Source organism: Ochlerotatus camptorhynchus, unplaced genomic scaffold (genome assembly GCF_037179485.1).
Source record: "Ochlerotatus camptorhynchus isolate MF236.1 unplaced genomic scaffold, CSIRO-AGI_Acam_v1.1 ptg000365l, whole genome shotgun sequence".
NCBI lineage: Eukaryota > Metazoa > Arthropoda > Insecta > Diptera > Culicidae > Ochlerotatus > Ochlerotatus camptorhynchus.
The window spans coordinates 561,529-585,195 of record NW_027040853.1 but is presented as its reverse complement, the minus strand read 5'-3'; the positions used below and the strand labels follow the sequence as shown (position 1 = coordinate 585,195).

At 39.7% G+C, this 23,667-nt stretch overlaps 1 protein-coding gene across 1 annotated transcript; it reads left to right on the top strand.

Annotated features, from left to right (window-relative positions):
- The first annotated feature begins 290 nt into the window (after positions 1-290).
- Positions 291-21,435, top strand: Gabat (4-aminobutyrate aminotransferase). Its single transcript, XM_065232208.1, has 6 exons — positions 291-581; positions 668-777; positions 9,602-9,773; positions 19,834-19,996; positions 20,061-20,911; positions 20,965-21,435. The coding sequence occupies exons 1-6, from the start codon at positions 512-514 to the stop codon at positions 21,084-21,086; spliced, it is 1,488 nt and encodes a 495-aa protein (XP_065088280.1). The 5' UTR covers positions 291-511; the 3' UTR covers positions 21,087-21,435.
- The last annotated feature ends 2,232 nt before the right edge of the window (positions 21,436-23,667 follow it).

The window sequence follows — 23,667 nt, the reverse complement described above, 5'->3', positions numbered from 1 at the left end:
TGAGAATCGGATTCAAAAACTCCCTCCGTGGGACCGGCATGTGCGCTTCATGGGGTGTTTACATCTGTGCGGATTTGCTAGCGGTAGTGTACTAGGCAACTAGCACGAATTTCAGTTGCTCCTGAAATCTCATGCTGGTAGACAGTAATGCCCTGTTTACATTATGCTGGTGAGCTTTTTTGCTAGCAGTTGGCTCATTAGCGCTAGTGAAATAGCATAAGTGTAAACACCCCATCATGCAAGGGAGAGCCGTCCGGTTGATAAAAGTCTTGCGTCTTCTGCCTCTGAAAACTGAACATTAGGGGGTTCGGATTCATTCCATCCGTTGCTCCTGGTGAGAAGAGAAGTTTTATAGCTCCGGGTTTTTCTGGCGCATGGTTAGTTGGTGCGAAGTTCTGGTGTGAAATTGTGACATTTCTCGAAGTGCATTCAAGGGAAAATTCATACAGATTTCAAGTGTAAAAAATCGTAAGAAAAAGGTGCTAATTGAACTGTAATTGGGTGTTGCAAGATGTGGCTGAAGACGTTGAGTGCTGCTGCACTGCGGGTTGAAGCCCAGAGACATAATTCGCTGCAGAAATGTAAGTTCGTTTTCCTGGGTCATTCAGCAGACACCGGCGGCGGGCGATGGATCGATAATATGCATAACTTTTTTTTCTCTCTGCAGTATGCCGAACATTCGCGACCCAGCTGAGCGAGCCCAATGGCCCATCTGTCAAAACCTCCATCCCTGGACCAAAGTCGAAGGAACTGCTAAAGCAGTTGAGCGCTCTGCAGGTAATGTACACTTCTACAATGCAAATTTGCAGCATTTGCAGTGTCGTTCATATCCGTTCTGTGTTTGCGAGCATAGATGAGTTTTGATTGTCTGTTACGCTGTATCAATTTACATCAATTGATCTAAATTGGGGGCAATGTTTCGTTTTGTGACACCCAGCAGCAAGGCAGATATCGGGGCTGTGTATATCATTTGAAATGGGTTTATTTTTGGTTGTCATTCTCTGAAACGAATTGGAAATTTTCTGTTATTTTTAACTTTCTGAATCCGTAAACATCTGTCCGTGCCCTCTGTCTCTGACCGGGGGTTTGTTGTTCATCAGCACCCACGCATATTTATCACACACGCAGCGTATAGTAGACAAAACACGGGCTGCGTCATTAGGGTGGTCGGAAAATTTGAATGTCCTCATTAAATGTCTCAATATTTTGAGATTCACGATCTTAAAGGGGCTAACAGATAGTTGATTTTTATTTCGGATTGACTACGTTCCTGCCCGTTTTAAATTCAAGTGTTCATTTGAGAACATCCTCAGTTTTGATTAAATGCTTTTTATGCCATATATTGTAACCCAGTTCCCTTACTAAATATATGGTGCAGAACAAAACTCAAATTAATTGAGATGGCAGTTGACAATTGATTGTATATTGTACCTATAACACAACTTCGAAAACAAAAAAAATAAATAAATAGGACTGTTCTGCAGCATACCGCAGAGTAAGATTTTTTAAACAAAAGCTCAGGAAATGTCGTAGAATAGTACAAAAATTTCGCAAAAGCTCAGCAAACTTCTAAGAATTTCATGAATCTTCGTTTTAGTTTGGGAATTTTTTTTCTCAATAAAGTTAACTTTAACTTAATATCAGGAAACTTCCCAGGTGAACAGGAGTATTCGTAGAAATGGATGAAGATTTTTCCGGAAGATCGAAAAAGTCCATAGATGCTCTGAGATCTAGGTCGAATTATGAGAGCTTACATATTCTAGAACCAAAGGGAATTTTGTAGATGTTCAGGGAACGTTGTCCATGTTATACGATATCCTCTAAGATATTCTCCGTAAACGGCAGGTTGTTCGGGAGGTATTCAAAATACCTCCAGTTAGACGAATACTTCAGTAAAGCGCTCTGGATTTTAATACGTTGATCAAGTAAGGTCTGTATCCACAATAATCCGGACACATCAAAACTTAATTAAAACACAAATTTCGCATTACATTTCAATCGTAGTTGTGTATTTCAGATTCATGGGATATGATTTAAAAATTCACGAAGTCTAAACATAGTTATTCGGTATTTGCGGTATTGCATGAGCCCAATATCTCTCGATTGGAGGTAACTCTGGACAATTTGGCGGATTTGCGGTTTTTGGTACAATATTCACTTGATTTGCTTCGTACCACCAACAATCAATACGAAACTAACGATTTTAAATTGGCTCACTACTTGGCTAGCCTATTGGTCCCAAGCAAACGATCAACGTACCCCATTCTAGTCAAAATTCTACTACTAGGTTTAGCGGATTTTCCTATGTTTCGAGGGGTGAATCGATTAGCTTGGGACCGAAGATAGTACCAGAGCTGAGCCAAAAAGTTGAGCTCGTTTCTTCGGGACCTACTAATCTTAGAGTTATCTCTATGGTACCACTCCATCCTAACATAATGGCATGACGCCAAATCGGCCCAGAACAAGGGGGTTTCTTTGTGGCTTTTGATGAAGAGTAGTAATCGCTTCTCCAGGGACTCTTTCTGGTAAATCTCCTTGAGCCTGAAGTTACGAAAGATTTACTCTTTCGGCCACACGTGCAAATTGCTTGTCAAATAAGGTATTTTTGGGAAATTTCGATGTCTTCTTCGTCCTTCTCCCCCAAGTAACATTTTAAGTTTTATGAAATACTACAAAGCTACTATAAAACAACATTCATAAAACCCTGGTCAAGACTGATTTGCCATTGATGCATCCACTAAAACCTCATTGATGCTAGAATCTGTCTAGTTGGCCCACCCTGGAGAAGGTTCTGAAGGGTATATTTTCGAAGCTCTTCAAGATTGATTTACTGCAAAATGGTTGTGCGATAAACACATTGAGATCCATTTTAAAACCCGTATTTAAGCTACAATAAAAGCTACTTGGCAACAATTAAAACCATTATCCGAGCCATTTACCCTAGCTGCTTGCTAAGTTCACTAGAAAAACAACAATCAAGATAAAAAGGATTCATAAATACCATCCGATCTTATCAAAATAATTAAAATAAAAACTGATCGTATAAAAATCCTGCCGAATTTCCAAAATTATAAAATAGTTCTCGTGAAGTGGCCTAGTTTTATGTGCCATATAAAATTTGATGTAAAATGTACGTGAAAACATCGAAAAACTTGAGTCCGCCCACGGAAAACATCGATTTTACTAATTATTTTACATTAAGGAAAAAATATATTCTTCAGGTCGATCATTAAGCTTAGCCGAGATTTTTGTTTCTCATAATTTTTGCATTCTAAATATTTTCTCATTGCTAAATTAACTAAAATAAAGTTATAACCAAGGAAATATAGATTGAAAATCGAAGATTGTAAAAAAACAAACAAAATAATTGTAATATGGCGGAGGTATAACAGTTGATTTTCATGGGCCATTTTTGAAAAAGTTATTTTGCTTTCAAGAAATCCTTAACAAATTCATAAGGTTTTGAAATGGCTTTTATGAAGAAAACTTGTAGACTGAATTGTATTTATCTAAAGCCATTTTGCTTGATCCTAACCCGTTCAGATTTATGGCAGCATTTATGGCGGTAATGTTGCCTACAAAATGTTAAACGTCAAAGTTTGTTTATCTTTCGTTAGTTGCGATGTGCGATTCAGCGTTCTTCCAGGGAGTCTCTCTCGATAGCTTGGAAGCAGTTGCTCAGAAAGTGTTCACAACATTTTGCACAGCTGTAACCTCGATCATTCCCGAAAAGATCCCCTTCTTCCGGATGTACGATGCAGATGCAGAAATGTACGGTTGAATGATTTTTTTTCCAAGTGATGAGCATTTCGCCGAATAAAATCGCAGCTATGGATCGGAAGCCAACTAGTGTCCGCTAACTGACAGTTTCAGTGGTTTGCTGTCGGTACTGACAAAAGTTAGTCCGATCTTCATCTATTTGCAAGGTCTGGAGAAGGCTGGTCTGTTTTCAGACTGTTTTGACAATGTTTTATGAATTTGAGGACCACGCTCACTTCACTCTTCTCCACCAGATGCTCAGTCGTTGATGGTACCCGTTCTGCCAGTCGTGCTGGTTCTTCTAAAGAACTAAATTTTACTGAAATCGACTTCCCTTCGGTCGTTAGCATCGCTTGAATTTTTCCTCCAACTTCGTTTATCTTTCGAGATATCCTTGTCATAAATTTGGTTTATATTCACTGTGAGGATCCATCCTTAAAATTCAATTTGTAAACAGAGGAGATTTTATGATACACTTTTAAAAGCCTAAAAAGCAACAATATATGCCTTTTGCTCTCATTTAAACCTAATGGTTTTATGATTGCTTTTATAATGATAGAACAGGTTTATAGAGTATTTTATCAAGACATTAATAAAAAATTGCTAAAGCAGTTTATGATTGATTTATAGAACAGTTTTATGGTGGGATTGAGAACTACTTTAAATTTAATTTTAAAACAAGACAGTTTTTGACTTCTCGCCAGACTGTAAAATGTTTTTAAAACAGCGAAAAGGTGACCTACTAAGCAGGAACGTTTTACACTGTGAAATGCTGTATTTAAACTAACTATTATTCATTGCCATTATAAAACATCCATAAATCGGAGTGGACGCCAAATGATTGCTGAATTGCTACTTGGGCCAAGACCAGGCATGGAAAATCATTTACATTCATTTCATGCAATCATTTACATTCATTTGCCTCTAACTTTTTTCCTCAACAGCACTCCGCAAAATGATGTATAGAGTTTTAGTAGGTTTTGTTATTAGCTACAACTTTTGCCCAAAACTCAAATCTGTATCTCTTATGCATCACGAATTAGAGCGGGCAAAACTTGTTACTGTTTTTCAGTGAATGTAAAATACATTCACTGAAAAACAGTAGAGGCTTCTGTTCGCTTTGGTTCGTCATACATAAGAGATACGGATTTGAGTTGTTAACAAAAGTTGTAGTTTATAACAAAACCTACAAAAGCTTAATACATCATTTTGCGAAATTCTGTCGATGAAAAAAGTTAGGGGCAAATGAATGTAAATGAATGCACGAAATGAATGCAAATGATTGTCCATGCCTGGCCAAGACATAAGTTTAGTCGTCGCATGAAAACATCGTCAAATATTCGCAGTACATACATCAAGCCCGTTATTTTGCTGTCAAATTATGTTTGTCGTTGCGATTTGGAACTACTTTATACGACTCCAGCCCCAAACGCTGTTTTGATTTTTGGACAAAACCAACTGACATCCCTATTTTACGAGCCACCGTTCGAACAGAGAGATTCGGGTTTTCCCTCAATATCCTCTTCACCTTTCGGTCCATGACAGGATCAGCACGTCGAATGTTTTTATCACTTCTCGGTTTCCTCTCGACCGTCAAACGGTCCGAAAATAATTTGAGCATACCGTGAACAGTGGATTTAGGTAAATCCAAATTTTTTGCAAGTTCCCATATTGGCGAGTCAGGATTTGCATTACGTTCGTACAAAATCCACTCGCGCACGTGTTTTTCATTCGTCGCCAACTTGAACACTAAACATGGAATGTGAACACCAATCATAGTCTTTTTCATCAATGATTCCCAGCTATACCAAAGAAGAATACATGACTATACCAAGAATATGCTCCCGACCAACCATTCGTGAAACTTCTTCAAAGTTCTTTATACAAAATCAAAGATTAATGTCGGTAATTCTTTACTTTCATGTTTCTTTGATTTCGATGAATATATTTAAAAAACCTTGATTGATCGATACTTACATTTAAGATAATTTCTTTATCGGTCACATGATAGTAATATATAAAGATGCCATACTAAATTTTTTCTAATTTCGATGTGTCACAAGGAGTATAGTTGTCTTTATAAATATTCATCTAAAAATATTTGAATACTGATACCATCGTAACGTTGAACTTTGGCAAAGAACAATAAAGATTGCCATCAATGTACATTTATAATCTCCTTGTTATCGATTTGCATCGGTGGGTAAAGAGAGTTTGATACACACTAGATGACAGATGGCAATGTTTATATTAGTTATCGACAAATTTGGGTCTTCATCGAGAGAAGCATGATCTGCCGGAAAATTAATAGGAAGACTGATCGATGGCCACGATGATACAAACGTTTGCCATTATAGTTCTTTAGGTTTACGTCGATACGCTCTCGGCCATTTCTGAAGAATCAGCGATAGCCAGCGTGGTAGAATTCTCGGCATTTTGAACCGAATGAGGGAACTTGATACTTTGGTTATGGATATGACAAATAAATTTTGAATTCATGCTTGAAAGGATGTACATAAATTTCAAAACACCATATACTAGAGTGTGATTGCCAGTCGTTAAGAAGCTTATCAACAGCAGCTGTAAACACGAGGATTAGCTACCAAAAAAGAACTAAGTACACCCTAGATGGCACGGGATCGAAACCTAGCAATTATGCAGATAACAAAAAAAATCCCAAAAATATCAGTACCGTGTATTGTTATTTTGATCTGACAAGAGAAATCGATATTTTGATCTGGCAACACGAATCGATATTTTTACATAGGTAACGATTAGTAGCAACATTTTGATAAAGATGTTTATAGATGATTCACGATCAGGCTTTTAGTATCTTTCCATTTATTCATTAAATGGTGACGATCGCTATCGATTTTTCATATGAATGTCATGGCCCTTTTCTCCGTGATGGCAGGATGCCAAATCCGGCCAAAAAAGCACGGAACAATCGTGTTGCTTCTGGAAAGGCAGCAGATGTTTTTTCAAGCCACAGGTACATATGGTTAACTACCCCATTTCCGGCCTATTAAGCACAACCCGCACTTAGTCTTTCTTAATGTAGCGCTGTTTAGCACCAAACGGAATGTTATTATTACTGATGACTTCCAAATTAATTTACCTTTCCGTACGTACCGTAAGATTTGATAAAGCGAAACCAATCGTTGAGATATTGTCAAAAGTCTAACACTGCTTCTTGACACCAAACTCGGCCTACGGATTCTAAACTCGGCCTAACGCATTGAAACGCCATTGAAACGCCATTGAAACGCCAATGAATTCACTTCGGCCTATCGGATGAAGATAAGAATAATGGGTGAAAACCTTCATATCACGCGTTCTAATTGACTTTGTTCGGTTGCTTGTTACCTAAAGTATCGTACCAAACGCATAATTTACCTGTTAACGCCGAAATCATGGATTTATTTGAAGTTTTCTGCTCGATAGGCCCAAAATGGGCGATTAGGCCGAAATAGTTCTCTACCCTATAGCCTGCCAAACCAGATATTTCTTAGCGAACTTCGACAGTTTCATGTGCTTGAAAATGTCTGCCAAAAGACTTTTGTATTTTTACAGCACAGTAAACACTTTATCTTCCGCTATTCAATAAGCCTCCTCGATCAGAACGGGATCCGCTTCCAGTAATTTCATTGTATGGCAGTATCGCCAACGGGGGGCAGAGCGCTTTCATTGCAGCAATGGAGTCAAAACGTGGTCTTCACTCACACACTCATCACGAAACAGTTGCTTTCCAAAGTCGACGACGCATCGATCGAAAGAACTGCTGATGAAGAACAATGAGGAGGACACACATCGAGAGTGGCCTGCTTCTGTCGACAGCCGAGTGAACCCTGAGGGATCTGTTTTGGACGTCTTGTTTTGTCACAATTTGTCACAGTACCTTCTTATGAGTGGACAGTCTGACTCGTTTTTTAGCTCGTTGTAGGCGAGACTCTCAGCTTGTTTGCGATATCTCGGATGAAGAGGTTGAGGTTCCGCTTAAAACCGCTGGCCACTCTTTTTGATTTCCAGGGCTGTTACAACAGACGCGGATTTTGCAAATTTCGCGGATTTGAACTTTCAGTCGCGAAAATCGCGGAAACATTAAATTATGTCGCGAAAATCGCTAAGGGACTGATGTGCTATCACAAAAAATGCGAGATTCATTTTAACCTTTGCATTATTATCCTCACGGAGAACAAATTATAGCAGACGCAATTATTTTTCCGGTCAAAATAACTATATTGTTCAATTGTTTTAGATATAACCCGAAACTATAGTTGATTTGACTATATAAAGAGGGCAACAACTATAGTCCATAGTTGGCTCCTTGGTTGGCTCAACTATATTTTTCAGTAGATGAACAAACGTCAAACTTCAAAATACAACTATGCTTTAGTTGATTCAAGAAAACTTTTGTTAGGAAAGCAAAATTTTACAATGTTTATTAAACGAACTGCTATTCATTATCGACATATTAAGGAAGTTTGTTTAGCTTCTTTATCGATCTCAAAAACACAACTGCAAAATCATAAAAAAGGTGAACAAGAACATTCAACTAAGATTTGAACCGTGTTCATCTGCGTGAGAGCCAACTATCTTATCGCCTGCTCTACGCAGCATAAGTTAAAAGTATGTGGATTTATGATGATCACTTGAAACCAAATTATAAAACTAAATAACATTTGACGGTTGTTATAATTGATCAAAGTTATAGTTGAATTGAGTATAAGATGAACAGTTGAATCTATTAGGTAGATATGATTGAATTGACGGTCAAATTAATGTTGGAATAACTATAAGTTTCTTTCAAACAACAATATTTTTCCATGTGAAAGTAACTATCAGGATTGTTATCTTAACTTAACGAATTCGTTCTTCGTGCTGTCATAAATTCTGTTGTTCATTTGGCTCTAGTTTTATAAAATTTTTGCCGATTCAAACCAAACACTCTGCACATTGAGAAGTTATCAGAGTCTCGTAAGTCACACTCGTTGGTCACGTCGGATTAACGGTTCTGGATTTTCACGGAAATGCATTGGGGACCCCCCTGTTCAATAGTTATGAGAGACATTTTCATTATTTTTCCTGCACTGAGAAAATTTTCGATGGCAAAATTTTTCTACGATACTTAGCTCATGAGTTATGAATTTTCAAAGTTCGGGATGTCCGGGAAAATCCGAAAACTTCAACTAAACTTTTCCAAGAAAATTAAGAAACCCGAATTTTTGATTTTTCTTTTCGTTCATATAACCATAAACTGTACCTGAGGGCAAAGTTTCACAACATTCTGGGACCCTGTGTATGACTAGGCAAGTCAAATGATCAACTTAGTTGAATTCAATTGGCTTGAAAATTTGAGCCTGGTTCAACTTTTTTCGATTCAAGTGAGTTGATCAAGTCAGTTGAATGGCATGGTTTACAAGTTCAATTCGCGTTCAAGTCAGTTGAATTCAACTGACTTGATCAATTGACTTGCCCTGTCTAAACCAAGCTGCCCTATTTTTTCGGTGGTAAAAATCCACTGAAGGTACTGCGATTGAACCTTATCAAATAAACGTATTACAAAATAAAGTACCTAATAGAATAATGTTGATAATCGACAGAGAGAATGCTTTCTTTTTCCAACATAAACTAAAATTTTTCGATCCACCCTACCGCGTCATTTTTCCACCGAATCATTTTACACACAACTACGGAAGAGACCCTGAACTTGAAACGTTTGAATGCAACGAATGCAACGAATGCAACTGAAATAGAATGATTATTATTTTATGTTGTGCTTCATTCTCGGTATTGGGTTGCGATCTAAACATTGTTTCTTCTTTCTCTATTCCATCGCTAGAACGGAGGGTCCGTGCAGCTGTTTGCCGACTATGAGCGGTCCAGCGGAAACTACCTGCAGGACGTCGATGGGAACGTACTGTTGGACATTTACACGCAAATATCGTCCGTCCCTTTGGGATACAACCATCCGGAGCTGCTCAAAGTGTTTAAAAATGATCACAATCTGAAAAGTAAGTAGGCGACCTTTTTTTTTCTTTATCTCTTGCATTTTTTTGGTTGTCAAATCCGAAAATAGAACCACTCTCAATCCAATCATCTGCAGCTGGGCTGGGAGTTCAAGTTCATCAGCCGGATTCATTGCCGAAAATGCTTCACAGAGCGCTGCAAGTCTTGCATCTTGTTGTTGTTGCTAGACACCTGAACCTACCGTAACGAAATAAAGCCCATAAATAATTATTGTTTACGATTGCAACGAGTCATGCACAGATAACGGAGAGGCGTGTGTATGAACGGTGTCTTACGCTAATTCAATTCACCTTGTATGTTATCATTGGTGACGTGCATTCTAGAGTCGTTACTTTTACGATGGGTGCTCAAGTGAAACGAAAAGAGTAAGTGGTTTAAAAGTCCTCCAAAAACACTTTTTTTTTACCAAAACACATATTTTCTTTTATTTTAGCTCTTCATTATGTTCTACAAAATTGTTTGTCAAACTAAAATACACAACTTTCTAGAACATACTATATCTGCATCATTTGTATGCGATGAGTTATTGATAATTTTCCTCATACTTTGGACTTGTGTATCTTTCATTGAAGCAGATAGGTGCAGACGAGTTCAAGAGCTTTCAAATAGTGGTAAACTCGTCCGTCCACGATTGTCTGCTGGGGACTTGTGCTCAAAGCAAATACCCGTTGATATGCTGTATGGAAATCTTGTTAGCATGGTTATATTGTAATGTATACTACGTATTAAATTCATTTCCATAGTAACTGGTTCCATAAACAAACTTCCCATTTCTCAGAGCATATAAATTGCAAAAACTGTACTTTATTTTTTCAAACGTTTCCTAGACGGCAAATTGAAGCAACAAAAATCTGTCAAATTCAATAAAAATCCTGAGTCGTTAGGGTGGGTGAGCCAGTAGTGGAGGTACTAAGCCATTTTATTAATTAAGCAATAAATATACGATGTACACACAATTGTTATACGTCAATCTATAGCTTTCAATCTCTATTTTGATACACTAGTAAAAATCCACACATAACTAATAGAAAATTTCTATAAAATATTAAGCATAATATTCATTTGGCCACACATAATTAGATATCCTGGAACAAAACACATACAGATTATGTGTCATATAAACAGTATGTGTGATCACATATAGAGATGATATGTGCAAGTGAGATTTATGTGTCTGTCATATAGAAACTATATCATAAATCAAATTGCAAAAATCTATGTGTAGAACACATAGAAACAATCATTGACTTTTTCTCAGTGTAGAAAAATATTACACTGTAATAAAATTGCATACAATTTTAGAAAACTCATCCTCCATTAATAGGAACACTGCCCTACAAACAATTTGTGTTGATTAAAGGCTGAATAAACAATTATACAGCGGAAAAAGCATATTTTTGCCTGAATAGGCTCTTATTCTGCTTCCAATGTTTGTTGGGTGTTCCAGTAGTTGTGGTAGTTGCTAACTTTGGTTCCTATAATAGTGGAATGCGTTGGTTTCTTATGGGTTCCACTATTATAGGAACACTACCGCAACTATAGGTGCAAAGGAGATTATTTTGAAAATTAATGATTTTCCGTAATTTTTGGGCTAATTTTAAGTTTGAAATATGCAAATATGCTTTATTTTAGGACAGCTACCGATAAAAAGTAATCTTATCCGGGTCCTCCTCACTATTCTGGCACAACCTCCATACCGTAACTATAGGTACACCACTATTACTGGAACACCTACCCTAAGTGTTTTTCCACAGGGCTCATAACTGTATTTTTCAAAAAGCGTGAAGCAATTGTGAATGCATACGAAAGAAAGTAAGATACCTACGTACTGATCCAATATAACCGCTTCGTCAGTCTTGGTGATCGGATACCGAGAGCATATTTAGCAGGTTCAATATCCTTCGTCTTGAACTCTTGTCTAAGCTTCAGTTTGACTTCCTTCGTCCAGCGCTTGCAGTTGTTGAAGATGAATACGTAATCAGCATATACTGCTACGAACAGCACCTTGTTACCACCATTGATCCTGTGGTATACACAAGGCTCGTATGTGGTATACTCAAGACCAAATTTCCGGAGGGCAGCATCCAGTTTTGTTTTCCATACTCGTCAAGGCTTTGTTAAGACGACAAACCTTGTTCCTTCCGTCCATGAAGCAAGGAGGTTAGCCCATGTAGATTTCCTCCGAGAGATCTCCCTGAAGTAAAGCTGTAAGAGTGTCCATTTGATCGACCTGCAGGTTCCATCGAGCTGGCAGTGCGAGAAGATATCGCAGAAAGCTATAGCGAACGACCAGGGAGTAGGTGTCCTCGTAATCTACTCCCTTTCGCTGTGAGTATCCTTTTATGGCCAGCCTGGCTTTGTACCGGTCGACGTTGCAATTCACATGCAGCTTGGTCCTGTACACCCATTTGCGCTTAATAGCCTTTCGTCGTTTCAACAAGCGTCAACGTTCCGTTGGATATGAGATCCTCATATTCCTCCACCATGGCCTGTTTCCAGTGGTCGTGAAAGAGCCTCGGAATGCGTCACCGCATCATCCAGGAACGTCTGTGGAAAGTGGGCACCAGTATCGGAACCTTCATCTGGACTATTCGAAAGCTTGCCTTCAGGTAAGCGGCCCCTGCCGCAGAGCATCAAATGCTGTCACTAGCAGGTCTTTGATTTGAGCATTACTGGGGGGATCGTGGTTTCAGGATCGGTTGTTGGTGGTACCGATTGTGCTTGTTTGCCTTCTAAAAATTTCAAAGACGGCAATCCTTTGTTCAAAAGTTGAAAATCTTTGTACTTGCCTGAGAGAAAGAGCTCCCGACCGCTGCGCCTCAAGCGGGTTTGAAGATTGGTGCAGTGGGAGCGTAGAGTTCGCCTCGGTGTCTTCAACGTCTTTCTTGGCAGCACAATTTATTGCTATGTGACCTATTTTTCACCCCGTCGCACAGTGGGACGAAATCAAAAAAGTGGGACATGGCTATTTGAGATGAAACTATTTAGTGTAGCTTATTGATGTCTTCTAGAATATTTCTTTATTTTTTAAGTACTTTATTTAAAAAGTGAAATTTTTTGGTTAAGTAGGGTATACACTTAGATAAATAAAAATAACTTTTTTATGTCTTGTTAAATTTGATGGACACCTACGGAAACATTGAAGATAGAGTCTTTTTAAGAAACTTTGTTTAAGGTTTAAACTTTCTATCTCTCAAGTGGACGACGTTATAGGGTGAAAATTGACTACAAACGTTGGTACCCCCTTAAAAAACGTTTTTTCACCATAACTTTTTTCTTTGAATTTTCTCGTTTTTTAAATATTCTACAAAGTTGTAAGTGCTTAGAAAATCCATATTTTTGCACAATTAATGTCTTGCTAATTGCTATCTCTTTGTTGAAAGGATTTACCTCAATGTTTTACTACGTTTTGCTGTTTTCATGAAGACTTTTCCAAGAATGTACATAGGTACATGAAGACAAAAAACGTATTGCTTACTGTTAATTATGACAAAAGAAATAATTATGGTGAACATTTGCATAAAACATTTAATAAAGTACTTAAAAAATAAAGAAACATTCTATAAGACATCAAAAAGCTACACTAAATAGTTTCATCGCAAATAGCCATGTCTCACTTTTTTTGATTTCGTCCCACTGTGTGTCGACATCGTGGTCCTTTCCCATCACCATAGGACGAAACTCTTGTGGAAGCCATGCTAACAATAGCATAAAGGGTGATACGGTCAAAATTTGGTCAAGGGAAAACGCGTGTAAATCGGTGAAATCGTTTATTTAAAAAATCAAATTAAATTTCTTTTTCAAGTTCAATTAGTATAAAATTCAGGAAAAATATTCAGTTAGGCTTCCGCTTTTCCAAATCAGAATTGCCGGGCCTTACGCTTGACCCCTGCCATCAGATTTTGTACAGCCACCTTGTCCACCTTCTTCGCCGCAGAAAGCCAGTTTGCCTTGAACTGCTGCTCGCCCTTAGCAGTTTTTTTGGTCTTCTTTAGGTTCCGCTTGACAATAGCCCAGTATTTCTCAATTGGGCGGAGCTCTGGCGTGTTAGGAGGGTTCTTGTCCTTGGGAACCACCTGCACGTTGTTGGTGGCGTACCACTCCATGGCCTTTTTACCGTAATGGCAAGATGCCAAATCCGGCCAAAACAGTACGGAACAACCGTGTTTCTTCAGGAAAGGCAGCAGACGTTTATTCAAACACTCTTTCACGTAAATTTCTTGGTTGACAGTCCCGGAAGCTATGAAAATGTTGCTTTTCAAGCCACAGGTACAGATGGCTTGCCAAACCAGATATTTTTTTGCCCTTCCTTTTGCCGTATAAAACTCCTGTCCCGGAAGCTGCTTGTAGTCGGCTTTGACGTAGGTTTCGTCGTCCATTACCACGCAGTCAAACTTCGTCAGCATCGTCGTGTACAGCCTCCGGGATCGCGCTTTGGCCGTCGTATTTTGTTTATCATCGCGATTTGGAGTCACTACCTTCTTGTAAGTCGATAGTCCGGCTCGTTTTTTGGCTCGATGCACGGTTGTAGACGATACACCCAGCTTATTTGCGGCATCTCGGAGAGAGAGGTTAGGGTTTCGCTTGAAACTACCGGCAACTCTCTTTGTCGTCTCAGCGGCTTCCGGTTTTCGATTTCCCCCCGATCCAGACTTCCTGGCTGTCGACAAACGTTCCCCAAACACTTTAATTACATTTGTAACGGTTGATTTGGCAACTTTTAGCGATTTTGCCAACTTTGCGTGCGAGTAGCTTGCAACTTGGACGGCATTTTGACAACTGAAGAGTGAATTCCAAAATCAAAATAGGAGCAACATTCTACACACACACACCTTCAAAACGAGGGGTGTTCAGCTTTTTTAAATGCAAAATTGAAAGAAATACGTCAAGTTGATATTGACCAAATTTTGACCGTATCACCCTTTACACACTAATCGAGTCAGTACGGTGTTACTGAGTTTTTGAATTGCGGAAATGTTCGGTAAAAGTTTAAAAATCTGTGGAAAATTCATTAATGAGAAAATTTGTACTGAACTTGTACATACTTTGTTCTGTTAACCCCATTTAATGATAGAAAATAAAATTGGTCGATTTCATTGATTCCTTACGGATAACGGTAATTTGAATTTACCGACTTTTTCAGCAATTCAAAAACCCAGTAAAAAAATACTGACTCCTGTAAAAAAATCATAGTGTGGTATACCGATCCACTTGTCGTCAAGAGGAAACCTGATTCCGATTAGCTGATGAGCGGTAGAAACCATCCGTTTGACTTACACTCAAAATAATCGACACGTTGAAACTACGTGAAAAATCACGTAAGGTCTCTCTTTTTCTACTCTCCTCAGTTTTACGTGACTCACTTAGAATGTATGTGATACCCCTTGAATGTCAAAGGGAATTCCGATTAAGCACACATACTTAATCAATGCAATTTACGTGATTTTCACACACTGTTTCTATGTGCGTTTCACGTAAACCTTATGTGATTTCAACATCTGAAAAAAAAAGAGTTCTACACTCAGAGTGGGGCAAAGTACGACGCCATCGTGATGTGCTTATGTCCGTTATTTTTGTAAAATAATCGCAAGATGTATGTATAAATGTTAATTATTTTTAATGATTATCAAACATACATTGGCTGTTGAACACATCAATTGAAAGACGGCAAACGATCGGGCAGTGAAAAGAAAATCGTCCTATCCCATTGTTCGTATCTCTAGGATTGTTTGGGATACATATCAGATATCATTAAATTTATCATATTTTGTGTTTTTTTTTGAATATGTGCATCAATAAATAAAGGAACATTATCAGATTTCTATACAAAATTGATTTTATCTTATAATAAAATCTGTTGTAAACAACTATAAACAAATGTGATACTGGAATTTATCAGTGAATGCCATTGACAAATTCATGTAACTTCTACGTTATAATCCAATGACGTTTGGGCTCAATAAAATGAGTATCCCTACAAGACAATCACGTAGTTCTTACGTGAAAAGTATGATGGAAAAAATCTACGTATGTTTTCACGTAGCATTCCTTTGGTTTGTTTTTTTTTCCGTCGATCTTGTTTTCCGTGCTGAGCACCAATGCTACCGACGTGCCACGAAGCCAGCTCCCACACCTGGACCCTACCTATCGACCCATCAACTCATGAACCGGGGACCAACGGCTTTACTTCCCATCCGAAGGAAGGCGTGATCAGAGATGTTATGCCTCAGAACATCCCGGCGGCGCCGACTGGGATTGAACCCAGGCCTGCTGGGGTGAGAGGTATTCACGCTTACTACTACACCACCGGCGCCGTTTTTCGCTTAGCATTGACATTATTTTGAGAGTAGGTCTCCATTGAGACACAGCTTGCCAGATTGGTCGTAATGGTTGCTTTAACTTGCTAGTCTCTAATAGTTTCAGTTGAAAAGTATTGTAATCGGGCTGAAATAAATCCAAATAAAAAGTTTATAAATAAAAAAATAAATTAAAAAAGTAGTAGTCAAATGCGTATGACACAATAGAGTTTTGATATTGATGGACACGGGATGGTTTCCGCACAACATGCATTTGGTGCTGATGAACCGAGATCGCTCCAGGCAGCTTCAGAAGTTTACCAACTTCTTTAGCAAAATACAATTGCGTGTGCTCGAAGCGGTACTGGAAGAAGCATTAGATGTTAACTAGATACCACCAAATAATTATCATTGTAACACACACTGTCCAAACGCATTGAATCTGCTTGGGGAAAATCCGACGGTAGTTTGCAAATTTTTTGCGAAGTTTAGCCTTTTTCGGAAACTAGAAAAATCTCACAGTGTTGCACATCCACGATCACGGTTAGGACAAAACATGGCAATGTACTTCATATTCAATAAATGTTATTCGAAATTTAAGGATAAATAGTTCACCAGTTCATTGCGAATGCAGACAACGTAAACAAACAAACTCGTAGCATAGAAACAACTGTAAACCATCGTCTGGAAATGCTTTCGGCAACGTGGGGCTTTAGGTAGCGATAAACGTAACTAGAACTATTCCACAGCCGCAGACAGTAGCAAGCCAAACGCGTTCTCTTTTGCCTGTGAATTTGAGGACAAACCTCAAGTCCCCTCACCCATTAATGTATGAGTGTGCGTTTGATACTGTCGCATTAATGGCCCTTCGCTCAATTGACTACTTGCCGCAAGATTTAACCAATACAACGTTGCTAGTATAGCCGTGTAAAATCGATTTGTTTATTATTTTCAACCACGAAATCAGCTGCCAAAATGTTCAACTTGACAGCGGTTTGTTTTTTATTTTCAACCAGTACAACGCTTGTATTAGTGAAACTGCTCACTAATACTAACGGTGGTAGAGAACTCTGTTCCAACTTCTATTAAATTTTCCGTACTCTAGCGGAACTATCAACCTACCCTCTTCAGAACTTTTTCTAAATTATCGCAGTAAAGCTTCATGTTGATATTAGTATATCATTTCCGACCAACTCTGAAAATCTGAAAATGCCACTAATCGGGGGAAAATGCAGGTAAAATGCACTACAATAAAAGAGCAAGACGCACCATAACGATGAGGCAAAATGCACTCCAAAAATGAGGCAAAATGCACTACAATAATGGGGTAATATGACTCTCATTACCGTCTTATAAATGATGATAACCACTTGAGGTAGAAGAACGTCTTCATTTTTGACAGCTTACAGTTCCGATCGTAGTTGCTCAAAGGTCCATGACTGCTAAATAGGCAAATCGAAGTTGGCACTCGTGGAGAATAGAAGAACTATGAGAGTGATGATGGTTTTAAAATTTTACATGGTGAGGTATACGAGTCATTATTGGGTATTTTGCGTTTACCGTGTAAAGGATAATTATGCCCCGAACGTATACACTAAGATTATTTTACCGAAATCAGTGAAATTTTACCGAAATTTCAGCAGCTGAACGTTCGGTAAACAGTTCGGTGATTTTTCACAGATTAACTTGTAGGGCAACTAGGTATTTTGTTGTAAAATTGTATTTTCGGCTTAAACGAAGGAAGTGCATCTTGCCCCAGCTCACAGTGGGCAAAAATTGACAAAACCGCGACTAAATTGAATATCTCGGTTGACAAACGGTTTCAGTCAACATTTACATATTATTAAAGGAAAAACTCTGCATAATCGATTGGTGGTGGTTTCATTGGCCGGAGGCATTTGCCTTTCGAGATAGAGGGCCGGGATCAACCCGAGGTCCTGGTAAAATAGGGAATGCTACTATCTATCGACATAGGTTATATCTTACTTTAGGCATATTGACGCATAGGAAATTGATAGCACCAGGGCTGGAAAGCACCTCAGAGTATTAGCAAAGCAACTTTGTGCATGTACCTCACAGCACTCGACAAAAAGTGTGTGATTCTGGCACACTCTTTTCCAACTAATCTGTGAGAAAGCGATCCGCACAAAGAGCGGTACACTCCGTGCGGCGCAGGGAGCGAATATAATCCAAACAAGCGCTAATGTCTTCTTTGAATTCTTCTTCTTCATTCCTTTATTTAACGTCGGTCTCTGTTCCGCAATCTAGTGCCAATCACCGACGGACATCGATTGCCAACCATTGACGGCAATCGAATGTGCAGGAAGGCAGCTTCCACACCTGCGTAGGATATCGCACCCATTCAAACACTCATGGGCCGGGACCAACGGCTTTACTTCTAAGACGTGACCAGAGATTTTTATGCCTCAGAAAAATCCCACCGACCTCGGCTGGGATTGAACTTAGACCCATTGGGGTATGAGAAAGCAGTCACGCTTATCACTACACCACCGACGCCGGCTGTCTTCTTTGAATTCTTTGTAGGCTTTACTTACCACGGCTGCATGCACTAGGAGATGAAGAAGGGCATAACAAAGAAGAATTTTGTCTTTTTGCTGTGTTTCTCATTTGCAACCCTACACTGAGTGGCGCTCTTTGCGTCGGAGCCGTCGGAGCGATGGCTACACATTGAGCTTTATTTCTGGGAGTGTGTCTGTCTTCTCTTCTCCGTTGCTTTAAGCTGGGTTTAGACAGGGCACGTCAATTGATCATGTCAGTTGAATTCAACTAACTTGAACGCGAAATGAACGTGTTAACCATGCCATTCAACTGACTTGATCAACTCACTTGAATTGAAAAAAGTTGAACCAGGCTCAACTTTTCAAGCCATTTAAATTCAACTTAATTGATCATTTGACTTGCCTAGTCTAAACCGAGCTTAACACTTGCGCAGGGTGAAAGACAAGCAAACTTTGTGTTTGCTTGATTTTCACTTTGTTTATTTCAGAAAATCAGTACATTGAGCGCAATGAGTGATCAGATGACAGCCCTGAATAGCATTAAGTATATATAGTATAACGACAACACATACGCCCTCAGGGAACCTCTACTGGTCCAATGGAGGATTCGAAACGACCGATAAAGTGACCACATTATTTGAAAAAATCCAGTACTTTGCGATTTTTCCTATGGAATTGATTTAATATGATATTTTGGGATAAAGCAGCCATACCATGGCTACTTCTGGAAATTTTCAGATTAACTGATGAAGTGGCCCGGCACTAAATGAAACTAGCACCATCCGATTCCCTATAATTTTTCACGTAGGATATGCTGATTTTCAGTCGAAAAATTCAGCGGCGTTTGAATACCAATATGAATACCAACTCAAATGATACAGCTTTAGGGTGAAATGGGGTAAAATGGGTCACATCACAGGCTCGGCACAGGATGAAACCTGCACCAATCGATTTATTGGAAAATTTCTGATAAAGAAAATTTCTGTTCTCGTTTGAAATCCAGCGGCGTCTCAACTGTGGGAATTCGGGCTCGTTTTTTTCCCACCGTGCCCTGGTGGGTAACGACCCGTAGATTGAGAAACGCTGTTCTATAGGTCATTCACCATCCAAGCTTCTACCCTAGATTCACAATCCCTCCTGATATTACTAAATATTACTAACTCCGCTCTCTATAGGACTGTTTTATCCGAGGTTTCATCATCAAATGCAATCTGCTCATTTCATTTCAGGTCTCATTAACCGTCCAGCTCTGGGAGTCTTCCCGGGCGAGGATTGGCCAAACAAGCTGCAAAATGTACTGATGTCCGTTGCCCCAAAGGGTTTGGATCATCTGACCACGATGATGTGCGGATCTTGTTCCAATGAAAATGCGTTCAAGAATATCTTCATTTGGTTCGTTCGGATGCTCATAGATGTATAATTTTTTGAATAACACGACTTTTCCCTATGCTATTAGGTATCAGAGAAAACATCGTGGACTGGACACTCCGTTTACCGAAGAGGAAATTTACTCGTGTATGGTCAACCAGGCTCCAGGAGCGCCAACATTGAGCATTATGAGCTTCCATGGCGCCTTCCACGGTCGTACGCTGGGAGTGTTATCGACCACCCACTCCAAGTACATCCACAAAATTGATATCCCGTCGTTCGATTGGCCCATTGCTCCGTTCCCCAAATACAAGTACCCATTGGAGGAAAACGTCCGCGAGAATGCCCAGGAGGATGCCCGCTGCCTGGCGGAAGTTGAGAGTCTGTTTGAAAAGTACGCCAAGAAGGGTATACCGGTAGCGGGAGTGATTATTGAACCGATCCAAAGTGAAGGTGGTGACAACGAAGCCTCGCCGGAGTTCTTCCAAGGGTTGCAGAAGGCAACCAGGAAGAACGGTGCTGCACTGCTGATTGATGAAGTGCAAACGGGTGGTGGTCCTACGGGCAAGATCTGGTGTCATGAACACTTCAATCTGGATGGACCTCCGGATGTTGTGACCTTCAGTAAGAAGATGCAACTGGGAGGATACTTCCATAATCTGGCATTGACACCGGTTCTGCCATACCGTGTGTTCAACACATGGATGGGAGATCCAGGAAAGGTCCTGCTGTTGGAGTCTATCCTGAAGGTAATCAGATCGGAATCGCTGTTGCAGAATGTTGAAAAGACAGGCGCCAAACTGAAGAAGGGATTGCTGCAGGCTCAGAACGATTACCCTCACTTGCTCAACTCTGTCAGAGGCCGGGGAACATTCCTGGCGGTCAATTGCGCTAGTTCAAAGCTGAGGGATAACGCCGTGGCTGCATTGAAGCAAAAAGGTGAGTGAAATTCGATCGATCTTATGATTCAAAATTCAAACGATCATTTTCAGGCATCCTCTCGGGTGGTTGCGGTGACCTGAGCATCCGTTTCCGACCGGCACTGATATTCCAGGAGAAACACGTTGACATTTTCCTGGACAAATTCAACCAGGTCTTGAAGGAGCTTAAGTAAGATTGGTTCGATCTGCCAACACAGCCAACGGATAGTCTAAGGGAAAACCTTAATACGACAGTGAATTGCATTTACGGTACCGTTTGATTGTATTTGCACAAAATGACTAGCGCTACATGCTATGTATGCACATTGATTTACAAGTTTAAAAACACACACACAGATATATTATATGTTATATTGATATACTGAGGTAAATAGGTTTAAAACTTAAAACAATTATACGAGTAATACTCCAAACATTGCCATTGCATAGAAAGTGAGAACATTTGTCTTCCGGAGAATTGTGATTTCCAAAAAACTTGATGTCTAATAAATGTGTGGAAATATAGATGAATGTTGTCGCAAAGTTGGGTTGTTTTCCTTATTTAAAGGGTGGTGAAGAAAACATCAGGAGTTCCCCTGTAAATGATGGCTTGGTACCCATTGACTGTTTTTGGCAAGCAAAATTTGAACGTTAATTTCACTGTAAATTCTCATAAAACCACTTCGCTGAATGTATTCAAACGATGCCTTTGTCTTTCAGTTTCATTATGATTACATTTTTACGACTGAGCAATCCTGTTCCAGATTTTCCTTTAAATGAAATGTATTTGTTGATTTGTAGTTGCCGATAAAAGAACAGCTGGTTAACACGCAGTACAAATGGATAGGTTGCCGACAATAGTCACACTCACCTGAGAAGTTTGGAGCGTTGTATAAGCGCTTTCAAACTGTTTTGGACAATTATGTTGATTGCAATGGATAGTGTAGCATGCAGCAGATAAATGTAAACAAACAAACACGTCATATGTGTGCGTTACGGTGAGAAATTGCTAATCGAAGTGTGGATACTGCTTAGATTGACGAGAATACGTAAATCTCCCTACTATTGACCTCAAACATAAATCAGAGGTTTTTCATCTACATGTGGACTACAGTACCGGACATATGTATACAATATTGTGATTTTTTTTTCTGCAAAAATGTTTAAAGAGCCGTAGTTTTACGAATGTTCAAGAAATATTCTGAAATCTTGAACACAATATTCATTGTGTTTTCTCCTCTTCTCTGGTTGAATATTCCTTTGACTTCCCCTTTGAATTTCTTCACAGAATTCAATTGCAATGATCTCTTAATTCACATTGAATTATTCTCACATTTGCGTAGTAATTATATTTTAATAATATTTTGAATTTTCTTCGCACCTTGAATTCTACTTAGAATTAAATTGAAGCTCTTCTCATTTGAACTCTTCTCAGAACTCCCTTGGAAATCTTCTGAGCATTTACCAGGAATCAAAATACATGGGAAAAAATCCGTTCCGAAATTCGTCAACCTCAAGTCACGAATTTCGGAACAAGTAAATTTTTCGTTTACGAATATACACCAGGAAAAAAATCATGGAATCGTGAACATTATTCCACAAGATAAACGTAACGCATGTGTTACGGTGCACCAGGCACCAGCAATGGTGATAGAAGTCATAGAAACGATGATTTTCAGTTCTGGTAAACTTGATTTAAGTTCATGAGTTGTGCTTGATATCGTGAACCTGTTCTCGAAAACGGGAACATGGTTCATGAGCTTCAAAATGTAAACATTAATATTATTGTCAATGTTTTGACCATGAAATAATCGGAATTGCACTGCCAGTAGTTTACCTAAATCTACCGTTAGGGTTGATGCATATATTATGTCACGCTATCGTTACACCTAGGGATCACCACAGCAGACGGAATCGCAAATCGACCACGTTCTGATTGATGGACGGCACTTCTCCGACATTATCGACGTCAGGACCTATCGTGGCGCTAACATCGACTCTGACCACTACCTGGTGATGGTCAAACTGCGCCCAAAACTTTCCGTCATCAACAATGTACGGTACCGACGCCCGCCACGGTACAACCTAGAGCGACTGAAGCAACCGGATGTCGCCTTAGCATACGCGCAGAATCTCGAGGCAGCGTTGCCAGAGGAGGGCGAACTTGATGTGCCCCTCTAGAGGACTGCTGGAGTACAGTAAAAGCAGTCATCACCGACGCAGTCGAGAACACCATCGGGTACGTGGAAAGAAGTCGACGGAATGAATGGTTCGACGAGGAGTGCAGAGCGATTTTGGAGGAGAAGAACGCAGCGCGGGCGATAATGCAGCAGCATGGAACCCGACAGAACGTGGAACGGTATAAACAGAAGCGGAAACAGCAGACCCGCATCTTTCGGGAGAAAAAACGCCGCCTGGAAGAAGCGGAGTGCGAGGAAATGGAACTGCTGTGCCGTTCCCAAGAAACACGGAAGTTCAACCAGAAGCTCAACGCATCCCGCAACGGCTTCGTGCCGCGAGCCGAAATGTGCAAGGATAAGGACGGGAGTCTCTTGTCGGACGGACGTGAGGTGATTGAAAGGTGGAAGCAGCACTTCGATGCGCACCTGAATGGCGAGGAGAACGTAGGCACGGGAGACCAGCGCAATGGAGGAAACGACTACGTCAGTGCAACAGAGGACAGAACTGACCCAACTCCCGTGCTGAGGGAAGTTAAGGACTCCATTCAGCAGCTCAAAAACAACAAAGCAGCTGATAAGGATGGTATCGCAGCCG

Excerpts from the sequence above, each read along its gene's own strand:
- Gabat (XM_065232208.1), top strand. The coding sequence starts at position 512 with ATGTGGCTGAAGACGTTGAGTGCTGCTGCACTGCGGGTTGAAGCCCAG. Across the intron at positions 9,774-19,833 it reads AAATGATCACAATCTGAAAA|GTCTCATTAACCGTCCAGCT; the intron begins GTAAGTAGGCGA and ends ATTTCATTTCAG. Across the intron at positions 20,912-20,964 it reads GGCTGCATTGAAGCAAAAAG|GCATCCTCTCGGGTGGTTGC; the intron begins GTGAGTGAAATT and ends GATCATTTTCAG.